The sequence below is a fragment of the Euprymna scolopes genome, chromosome 37 (genome assembly GCF_053919585.1).
Source record: "Euprymna scolopes isolate OS-2025 chromosome 37, ASM5391958v1, whole genome shotgun sequence".
Classification (NCBI taxonomy): Eukaryota; Metazoa; Mollusca; class Cephalopoda; order Sepiida; family Sepiolidae; genus Euprymna; species Euprymna scolopes.
In genome coordinates this window covers 80664294-80676714 of record NC_136518.1, presented here as the reverse complement: position 1 = coordinate 80676714, position 12421 = coordinate 80664294, and the positions used below count along the sequence as shown (strand labels likewise).

Sequence of the window (12421 nt, the reverse complement as noted above, 5' to 3'; positions counted from 1 at the left end):
ATCTTGAACAGAAGTGTGCATTCTATCCCAACTATTATCAATGGACCTGAGGTCATCTCGTCAGCATCAGACAAAGCCAGACTATTTGCCAAGAACTTTGCAGCTAATTCTAACCTATGCGACAATGACCATCAACTCCCTGTATTTCCTCCTATAACAGACAACACGCTATGCAACATACAAATATCTGTGCGTGAGGTCGCCAAGCTAATCAAGAACCTTGATTCCAGTAAAGCAACTGTCCCTGATTGCATTTTAGATATAGTGCTGAAAAAGCTCCAACCAGAACTTGCCCCCATACTTACAAAACTGTTTAAGCGTTGCCATAAGGAGAAGTACTTTCCAACACCCTGGAAAACTTCATCAGTATGCCCTGTATTTAAGAATTCAGGTGAAAAGTCATCTCCCTCTCAGTACAGGCCAATAAGTCCTGTGTGTCATGAGTAAGTTGCTGGAATCCATATTAAATAAAGAAGTAGTCAACCATCTCAACAGAAACAACTTTATTAGTGACATGCAATATGGTTTCCGCTCTGCAAGATCTACAGCAGATGTGCTAACGGTTATATCACATACGATTAGTGAATCTCTTGACAAAGGTTTCCTTTCCAGGGCAATTGCTCTTGACATATCCAAGGCCTTTGATAAGGTATGGCATAAGGGCCTACTTCACAAGATTTCCAGCTACAGTGTAACTGGAAATGTTTTATCAATCATTAAATCATTTTTCTCTTGTATGCTCATAAGAGTAGTGGTTGATGGGCAGAAATCAGAGGCCCACAGTATTAATGCTGGAGTCCGTCAGGGGTCCATCCTGGGCCCAACTCTCTTCTTGATCTATATCAATGATCTCCCAAAACACATACTAAAATCATTCGTTGACATCTATGCTGATGACACAACTATCTATGGCAACATATCAAAGGCCGTAAATGTTCTCTCTGATTCTCTTTCCTCTGATCTTGAGCACGTGGTACAATGAGGGAAGAGGTGGCTGGTCACTTTTAATGCATCCAAAACCAAGCTTCTATCTTTACATCATCAACGCTCTGATCCCCATCTGGCATCAATTGAAATGGATGGCTCTCGTCTTGGGGAGGCTCCATGTTTTGACAAGCTTCTGGGTTGGACCTTTACTCCTGATCATAAATGGAACACGTACATCAAATCTGTTGCCAGGGACGCTGGGAAAATGGAGGGATCCTTCTACCGCTCCAGAAGATATCTCACTACTGATGCAATTCTCTATCTATATAAAAGCCAAGTACGTCCAAGGATGGAGTACTGCTGCCACATCTGGGCAGGAGCTGCTAAAAACAGCCTATCCTGCCTTGACAGAGTACAAAATAGACTTTGTGGTTTAGTGGAGGATGCCGTTTTCTCTTCCCTGCAACCCCTCTCCCACAGCAAAGACGTTGCGAGCCTGTCTTTGTTTTATCGTTATTTCCATGGCAGGTGTTCGTCTGAGCTCCAATCCCTCGTCCTCCCTCACCAATCTTTCACGAGAAACACCCGTCTGGCTGAAACTACTGTCAATAATTTTCCCCATTCTTTATCTGTGCCTAAATCCAAACGTAGATTCCATGAGGAAAGCTTCTTTCGTAGAACTGCACGCCAGTGAAACTCTCTGCTGCTTGCCTGTTTCCCACCTGACTACAACTTGGACGTCTTCAAGTCCAACATAAAAAACTCCTGACAAACCGCCTCCTTAAGTAAGACACTCTATCAAATCTCCAATACTAATGATTACTACAATACTATCTCATTGATTACTGTACACGCAATAATCCTTATCCCTGAGTGGCCTTCGGGCCTTGATAAGTGGTGACCCCCATGTAAAAAAAACAACATAGTATATGTATGTATATATTGTGAAAATATAGTATATATTGAATATATAGAAGTAATTGTGTGCGAGATTGTGATTTCCTGTTACTTGATCACGCTAAGATCGTCTGTATTAAACATCAAGCTTCATTAATGTTGAAAATTTCCGTTTAATCTCGTGGCGGTAAACAATGGCCCTGGAGTATGTTCCTTGCTAATTGAGTTATAGGTTATTTGGTGGTGGGTTCGAATCCTTCGACCTATGTTGATCGCCATCTCCTGCCCGGATGCTTGAATGATTAAGTAAGCATGAAACACTATATATATATATATATATATATATATATATATATATATATATAATGTTTGATAGAAGATGTATCGAGACACAAGAATGGGTATGTTTGATCTGGCATAATGATGATTCATTAAAATTGTGGGGTCTGCGTAAGCGCCTGGTCCACAAACTATTGAAATAAAAAATTAAAAAATTAAAAAAAAAAAGCGTTTAGAAGTGTTTTGATATAGATGTACATAATAATACTTTGATAAGTATGTTTTAACTGAAATAGGAATGGTATAATAAAATTGTGGGGTCTGCGTTCGCACCTGGCCTCCATAGAATGGAAATAGGCACAAACTTTAATAAAGACTTTTTATATCTATCTGCGTAAGTATACATTGATAATTATGTTTCAGTTTGAAGAAATATGGTATAATAAAATTATGGAATGTTCGTTCGCGCCTGACCTCCATAGAATGGAAATATGTCACAAAGTTTAACAAGGTTTTTTTTTAATATAGATCCACAGAATATTGTGATAAGTGTTTCAGTGTGAACAGGTATGATATAATAAATTATGGGGTTTATCTATTTTATTTTTACTTTCATCATATTTTGCTTTTGTTTTGATACCCATAATTTCGAAGCTATCTCTTTACAACCCTTCCTTTTCATAACCTATCATACTCGCATAAATCAGAGTCCATAGGCTGTTTTTGAACAGTGGTAGTAGGAAGGCAGGCTCGAACCCATACCGCAAAGAAGGAAAAGAACGGGGTAAAACCTAACGTTTATGCTGTTACGACCACCGCCAAACCGGAAGCGACATTTTTTCAAATTAAGCCTAGACAATCTAAAGGAGAGGATAACTTTAAAAAATATCGGCGAAAAAAGTGACCCCCCCCTGTAGAAAAGTGCCTAGTTGAAGGGGAAGATGTTCATGTTTTTAGCCAATTTTTTGATATTTTGTCGTATGAAAGGTGAGGTTTTACCCTGTTTTTTCCTCCTTTGCGGTACGGGTTCCAGCCTGCCTTCCTACTATCACTATTTTTTTTTTTGCTCAACATACACATCCAAACACCCGGGCAACGCCGGGATGAAATGCTAGTATATATATATATATATATATATATATATATATATATATATATATATATATATATATATGTATGTGTGTGTGTGTGTGTGTTCTTGCCGAAAAAAGTTTTTTAAAATGTTTTTTCATAACATTTGTATTCCTGCACGTCACCAATCGAAAACGAATGAAGAAAAGTTATAAAACATACTTTTCGTGATCATTTTTTAAATACATCTTTCACACACACACACACACACACACACACACACACACACACACACACACACACACACACACACACACACATACATAGTTGTGAGAAACAAACTCAGCTCGATTCTAAAGAAAATATCAAAATCGTAGAGATTACTCTATTCATTTATGTATATATAATTATTTTTTTACTATAATAATTAAATACTTACAGACACTAGTGTTTCATCCTTTCGGGAATCTTCAGTCCAGGGTGTCACGATTAATACCAGGCGAACGATTCGAACCCCGCCACACGAGACATCATCAATTCGGCTACCATTAACCGCGTGAAATAACGTTGAATTTAAACATTTTAATTTTAAATGTTCATTTACGTCAGTCAGACAGTGATCTAATCGTTATACGATGATATATATATATATATATATTACAGAAGACTAGAAAACCATTGTTACTGTCGGTTTCAAATATCCCCAAGGGACTAATATCTGATCGCCTACGTCAGGATCTCTTAAGTTTCTGTATACAGCCTTCCGGGAAGACATATATAAGCAGAGGCTAAAGACAGTTCTACATTAGCGACAAGATATTGGTTCCCTTTGTAATATATTTGAAACCGAAGGTACCGATGTTTATCTGATCTTCTGGAGCACGTATATAAATAAATATTGTATGCATTAAGAAGTTAATTTGCAATATTCACAAATAGCCGCTGGCACAACTATGCTGTTTCTTGGCTCAACATCGGCGATTCATAATTATTATTTTCAATCCATTTTTGATATGTTTGTCTTGCAATTCATCTGGATTATTGTTTGTCAATTGTGACTAATAAACTGCACCATGAACAAGTCGCCTCGAGGAAAAACAATGTTTCTTACATTCGGCAACAAATAATTTATTTTTCTGAGACGATTCCACGCGTCTATAAGAGAGGTTTGGTCCGTCAAGCCCCTGTTTTAAATAACACACACACACACACACACACACACACACACACACACACACACACACACACACACACACACACACATATATATTATTGATATAGACAAATTTACATCGTCGCGACACTGGACATGCTAATATTTCGGACAAGTGGTCGTCGGTTAGTGGTGGAAATGTGGTAGAAATTGATTATTAAAGGGGGCGGGTCAACAAAACTTTGTTTACATTGGACTTGAAGACAACCATATTACAGACAGTTGGAAAGCAGGGGGGAGTTCTAGAAAATAAGCTTTGTTCCTGGAATTTGCGCTTGCATTTAGGCACAGATAAAGAATGGGGGAATTGTTGATGGTTGTTGTAGCTAGGCGAGTGTTTTTTTTTAAAGTTTAGCCAGAGGGGACAATATATTGGAGCTCAGACGAGCACTTGCCATGAAAATAATGATAGAGCAGAGTCAGGCTCGCAACATTTCCTTTGTGGGGAAGAAGTTGCATCACATTCTAGGTTTCAAAGCCAGTTTTGAACATTTTCAAGTTAATATAGGGTGCTCCGAGCAGCTTCCGCCCAAATATTGCAACAGGACTTCAGTTTAGGACGTACCTGGTTTTCATACAAGCAGAGGATTGCGTTTTAGAAAGAAAATGCCTATTTATCCTTAGAGGAGTCTATTATATAAAGGAGAGTTGTCTCTGTCTGTATTTGTGTATGTCTAGTTAGAAACGAGTAGGCCAGAAGAAAGAGAGAGAGAGAGAGAGAGAGAGAGAGAGAGAGAGAGAGAGAGAGAGAAAGGAGGGGATTGAGCGGGAGCCAGGTGTAAAAGTGGGGATGCAGAATTAGAGAAATAGAGAGAGACAAATGAGCGTGATAATGAGATAAAAGTTGTAAAATATTTTACAGTTTTACCGCAGGCAACGCCGGGTAGCTCTGCTAATTTCTCCCTCTCTCTCCCTCTCTCTCTCCCCCTCTCTCTCTCACTCTCTGCATATATATATACATATACATACGTGTATATATATATATATATATGACTTTGTGTGTGTGTGTGTGTGTGTGTAGAACGGTCTCTACCAAACTATTCTATGAACGTTTGGTCTACACACTTGAAACTTGATAGATAGGGGACTCGGACCTGTGGAGCAAATTCGATTTGGTTTTCAGTCGGTAAAAATAGCGACTAAGGAGACGAATTTTTTAAATTGGAACTTGGCAATTGACTTAAAATATTCTTTTACGCATGCGTAAATATACATGCGTTGTTTTTAAAAATTTTTTTATATTCATCTATCCTTATGGTGAATACCACTGGTGATCTAAATGTTTTGTTTTTTATTCTAGTTGAGAGCACCCAAATATTTGTAAAAAGCTTTTGAAATCACTACTATATACTAGACACAAGATAATAATCAGTATACAGTTGGCTTTATAATAAATATGACATCTGTATAAATTAAAATATCATATTTAACCGAGCTAAATCGAAGAAAAATTACGATTAAAACATATGGCGGGGGATAAAAAATATAATAAAATAAAATAAATAAATGGGGGAAAAATCACAAAGAAATCACGTTAAGTCCTAAAAGATTTTCTTTTTGTTTGCAAAGAGAAGTTCTCAAGGACTTAATAAAAATTCGTTTGTAGGACTTTGAAATGGAAAGGCGAGTACGACCTGCTCAGGACTGCGAACGTGAAAGATTTGCGTAACGTATCTTTGATGGTACGTGTTGTTTAAAACGAAAATCCAATCTTTGCGATGTCCGCTCAACTACATTTAAATAAATAAATAATAGAATTATTATGATGGTGGAGCGAGGGCAAGAACATATTTGCGAATTGGCAACAAAATAAGGCTAGTTGAAAAAAAAAAAAACAACGCGTGGAGTCGACGCAAAATAGCACCGTTGTACAGACAGAGAGGTTTGTTTGGCAAATCAGTCACTGATATTAGCATTTTTATTTTTAAAATCCATCATGTTAATTGATCTTTATTCAGCCATGTAACCCTCAATATATATATATATATATATATATATATATATATATATATATATATATATATATATATATATATACTTCAGAATAATGAAATGCAATATATCTATTGGTATGCAAACCCAGCGATTATCGGTCTTACAAAATATTATTATTTTATTTATATAAAAGAATCCCAGCTAAATAAAATTGCTAAATGTACAAGATAGAGCAAATAACCCTAGTTACCTAGTGTTACCTAGTGTTACCTAGTGCCTTGGAAGGATTACAATAGGCGTTGGATCTTTTTACCTCCTTACTATCAGGAACTTCCATTTCAGGATTTAGCATGCATCCTTTTCTGTCTCAATATCTAATCTCCCTTATATTCTATATAGCTAAAATGATTAAAATTATGTTTATTGCGTTTAGCAAATAAGGTGCGAACCAATAATAACTTTTGCTAATATTTTTCCTCTGAGGAGATGAATAAACATTGAAAACTCATGGGTTAAGATAATAGATTTATTAAACTGTATTCTTTGTAAACATAAAAAATTCTATATTTGAAAATTAACCTTTTCCAATCATAAAATTTCAATACCTAAATTATGATACCTAAATTAAAAAGCAAAATTTACCATAACCTGTGGAAATCATCGGAAGAGGTAAGTGAATGGTTCGGCACACTACCCCAAGGCAAAAATAGAAAATTCCTTATGTTTTATATAGATTCATATTACCCTTCTATTTTACCAAATGTCTTCGAGGAAGCACTAGAATTAGCTAGAAAACTAACAATCATAACAAATTTAGAATTAGACATTATAAGACTAGCAAGAAGAACTCTAATTAAATATGATAACAAACTATGGACCAGAAAGAACAGAAACCTCAACTTTGACGTCACAATGGGGTTCCCGGATAGTGCACAAGTCACAAGACCTTAAATGAACTATATAAAAAGATTCCAGGACTAAGATGATGCATTATTCTACTTGAACTCAACAAATAGGTTATTTGAAAAACCCAAACAAAAAATTAAACAATTCTTCAGTAAACTGAACCTAGATATAACAATTGACCCAAACCACAAATGTGTAAACTTCTTAGACATAACCCTGAATCTAGACAACAACTCCTATGAACCCTACCATAAACCCAACCAAACGCTATTCTACATAGATCACAAGTCCAACCATCCGAATAATATGAAAAAAGCACTTATACCTAGCATCTCAAAAAGAATATCCAAAATATTACAAAATGAAGAATTATTCAATAAAAACAAGGAATATTACAACCAAGCCTTAGCTAGATCAGGATATCAGGAACAAATTAAATTTGTTAAGGAAACTCAAAACAATAACATAGGTACAGAAATAACAATAAACAATGCAAATGTAATATCTGACAACATGTCGATGAGGAAATATAAAAAAGGGGAAAAAGACCAAAAACAAATGAAAAAATAAAACATACAATAAATACAAAAAAGAAAAATGAAAAGATATACCATAATAAAACTGAAAGAGAAGTTAAAAAGAAAAATAGAAGGAAGAGCCAGACGTGGTTCAATCCACCGTTCTGCCATCATATAAAAAATAACATCCCAAGGGAATTTTACCAAATTATAGAAAAATATTTCCCGCAAGATAGTAAACTAAGTTAGATAATTAATAAAAACACTGTTAAGTTATCCTTCTCAACGCTTGCTAACTTAACAAATGCCATAATTGGCTCAAATAACATAAAATTAAGCAACTTTTTAAAAAACAGAGATAGGACAGAAATGAATCTAACAAAGTAAAAGAATGTAACTACCGGGACCCTAATGAATGTCCAATGAGGGGGAACTGTTTAACTTCAAACGTAGTATACAAATGTGAAGTAATGAAACTAAAGTATATCTGGGGAGCACCGGAATTTGCTTTAAGTACAGATATCGTAACCACCTAGCATCGTTTAAAAATGAAACTGAGAAAGAAAAGAACACCAAAAATAACGAAAACGACAACAATGTAAATAAAAATGAAAACAACGGTAGAAAGGATCATAACAATAGTGACAACCACAACTACTATAACGAAAATAGAAACAAAACCAATAGTAATAGCGAAAACAACCGAAAAAAAACCCAAAAGAAAAACTCAACCACTTTACCAGTATGGATTAAGGAATTAAAGGAAAATAAAGCTGATTATAAATTAAGATGGTCAATAATTGATAAGGAAGATAAATATGAACCTAGCAAATCGAAAAGATGCAACCTATGTATATTAGAATCTTACCATATACTAATATCAAAAGAAAAATTATTAAACAAAAGACTAGATGTAATCCACGGGTGTTTGCACAGAAGCAAATATTTAATTTCACGCACTAGATAAAAAATGATACCGCGAGAGTGACCTCCCCTGCATCGGGTAATATAATACGAATTCAAACACTAAGCAAAGAAAAAACAATATTTAAATAAACACGCATAAATATAGGAATAAAATTATATAAAAGTATGTGATAATTGGGGAAAAACGTAGGAAAAACAGGGAAAATTAAAGCAAAAATAAATAATTAATAAATAAAAAATAAAAATACGAAAGTACGGGTTAAAACGGAAAACTATCTTTACATAACACCAAAAGATGGAGGAAGTGAGGAAACATGGATGTGGAAATCTTTTTACCCGATTACGATGTCCAACATGTTAAAAATATACCATTTGTTGTAAAAATCTAATGGATAAACATCTGAAGAAGTTGGTGGGGACAGGATATTTTTACGGAAACATAAATCGTAAAATTGCTAACTCATTAATGAAACAGCTGTAATGGAAAAAAATCCAGGAAATAAACGAAGGTTATAAAAAGAAAACGTGAGTCTTTAAATTTTCAACAAAATTTAGCACTATATATATATATATATATATATATATATATATATATATATATATATATATATATCATAATTTAGGTATTTAAATGTTAATTTTCAAATATAGAATACACACACACACACACACACACACACACACATATATATATATATATATGTATATAGGTTCACATTTTCAACGCTGCAAGGTGGTGGAGGTTCAGTTTTGGTGTAGGGCCTTATTAGTATCAATGGTCCAGGGCCTATAGTTCGCTTGCAAGGTCGAATTAATTCGAGCAAGTACATTAATATGTTGACTGAGCATTTTCCACCCTACTTTGGTCGGAATTTGGATGATAATTCCATCTTGCAGGATAATGATCGCAATGTGAAGAGGTTTCTGGAAGAGCATGATATTCCGTGTTTGGATTGGCCTGCACAATCTCCAGACCTCAATCCTATCGAAACTATCGAAAACGTACGGCATTACATCAAGCAACAGCTATGCAATGATAAAATTTCAAATTTGGAAGAACTTTGGACAAAAATTAAAGAAAAGTGGGATGCCCTCTCCCCGGAGTATTGTTGCAGTCTAATTCAAGGAATTCCCAAAAGATTTCAGGTTGTCAAATTGGAGAAGGGCTATGCTACTAAATATTAATCACTCCATTGTGTTCCTGTTGCATTTGTGTTGCATTAATGCCCTAAAGTTACATTTAAATAACAATTTTCCATTTATATTTCAAGCGGTCCTCCGCTCTTGGTCCCAAAAAAGTAAAAAAAAAAAAAAAACTGGAAATTTATATTTTGGAAAGCGTTCATTCCTAGCAAAACTGTTCGAAAGATTTCAGGTGGATTATTTTAGCCGTTTGTGGAAGATGAATGCTATATTAAAAATTTTTTTTTTTAAATATTGCAACGTAATAGCATTTAATTCAAAAGGCAAAAAAAGAGACGCAATTGATTTCAATATGTATAATGAAATTGAAACAACATTGTTTAACGGTAAAATAATGTTATGAATAGTTATCATCATGATAGTACAGTAAAGTGTTAATAACGAAGGTGATAGTTTAAATAATAATAATGAATTTTACCACGAACATTCTTTCGAAAATTGTTGCAAGGAATGAACGCTATCCATGCTACAAATTTCTAGTTTTTTTCAACGTCTTTCATTTTCATTTCAATACATTTTGTGACCAAGAGCAAAGGACCGCTTGAAATATAAAAATAAAATATTAAATACAAAAAAAAAACAACATCGTTTTTATGATTCAAAACCCCCTCATAACCTTTAAATACTGTATATATATATATATATATATATATATATATATATATATATATTATTAAGATTGTATATTTTTCATCTTTTTTCCCTCCCTTATTTTTCAAACAAGGTTGTCCTGGTTTTGTTGTCAGAATAATGAATGTGTCTCATTGTACCGCCAAGATGAGGCAGGATCCGGCATTGATGAGCAATTTCGACTTGTTCTGCGAGTAAGTTTACATTTTCAGTTTTGCATGCACTAAATAAACAGGGAACATGGAAACAAAAATAAGGATGATCGCAATCATGCTTCTCTTTGGCGAAATATATCGTTCGTTCAGATTAGCCAGTAATAATAATTTATTGGAATGTTAAAAAAAGTTTATTAGAATGTTTAAAATAATTTATTGGAATGTTTGAAGATAATTTACTGGAATGTTTGAAGATTGGGGAAGGTGAAATGCAACTCCATCACTAGAAAATTTGATAAAAAAGAATCATGTCAATAACCAAATGTATTGAAATGTTTAAAAATGATTTATTGAAATGTTTTAAAATAATTTATTGAAATATTTTAAAATAATTTGTTGAAATGTTTTAAAATGATTTATTGAAATATTTAAAATGATTTATTGAAATGTTTAAAATAATTTATAGAAATGTTTTAAAATAATTTGCTGAAATGTTTGAAAATAATTCATTGAAATCTTTGAAAATAATTTATTGAAATGTTTAAAATAATTAATTGAAATGTTTAAAATGATTTATTGAAATGTTTAAAATAATTTATTGAAATGTTTAAAATAATTTATTGAAATATTGAAAATTATTTATTGAAATGTTTAAAATAATTTATTGAAATGTTTGAAAATAATTTATTGAAATGTTTAAAATAATTAATTGAAATGTTTAAAAAGATTTATTAAAATGTTTATAATAATTTATTGAAATGTTTAAAATAATTTATTGAAATGTTTAAAATGATTTATTGAAACGTTTAAAATAATTTATTAAAATGTTTAAAATAATTTATTGAAATGTTTAAAATGATTTATTTAAATGTTTAAAATAATTTATTGCAATGTTTAAAATAATTTATTGAAATGTTTAAAATCATTTATTGAAATGTTTAAAATAATTTATTGAAATATTTAACATAATTTGTTGAAATGTTTGAAATGATTTATTGAAATGTTTGAATATAATTTATTGAAATGTTTAAAATAATTTATTTAAATGTTTTAAAATAATTAATTGAAATGTTTAAAATGATTTATTAAAATGTTTAAAATAATTTATTAAAATGTTTAAATGATTTATTGAAATGTTTAAAATAATTTATTTAAATGTTTAAAATAATTTATTGAAATTTTTAAAATAATTTATTGAAATATTTGAAATAATTTGTGGAAATTTTTAAAATAATTTATTTAAATGTTTAAAATAATTTATTGAAATGTTTAAAATAATTTATTGAAATATTTAAAATAATTTGTTGTAAATGTTTATAATGATTTATTGAAATTTTTAAAATAATTTATTTAAATGTTTAAAATAATTTATTGAAATGTTCAAAAATAATTTATTGAACTGTTTAAAATAATTTGTTGAAATGTTTAAAATGATTCATTGGAATGTTCGAAAATATTATATTGTAAAGAAAGAAATGTATTGAAATGAAACATTGGGGAGGGTGAAAGACACTAAAAATTTTACAAAAAGTATTCTGTCTATAACTTTGTCGTCGTCAAAGATTTTAATATAGGGTAACTAATCGGCTTAAAATCGGTAAGCAGAGGCAATACAAAACAATACAAAGCAATACAAAACAAAACAATACAAAACAAAACAATACAATACAAAACAAAACAATACAAAACAATACAAAATAAAACAGTACAAACAAAACAAAACAGTACAAAACAAAACAAAGCAATACAAAACAAAACAA

General features: G+C 32.0%; 1 protein-coding gene across 1 annotated transcript in view; it reads left to right on the top strand.

The window, feature by feature from the left end:
- LOC145261193 (uncharacterized) overlaps positions 1 to 12421 on the top strand; it is an 82762-nt gene that overhangs the window by 18903 nt on the left and 51438 nt on the right. The window contains exon 4 of the mRNA XM_080119514.1: positions 10601 to 10700. Within this exon, the coding sequence (XP_079975640.1) occupies positions 10601 to 10700 (100 nt within the window). The remainder of the gene's footprint in view (positions 1 to 10600; positions 10701 to 12421) is intronic.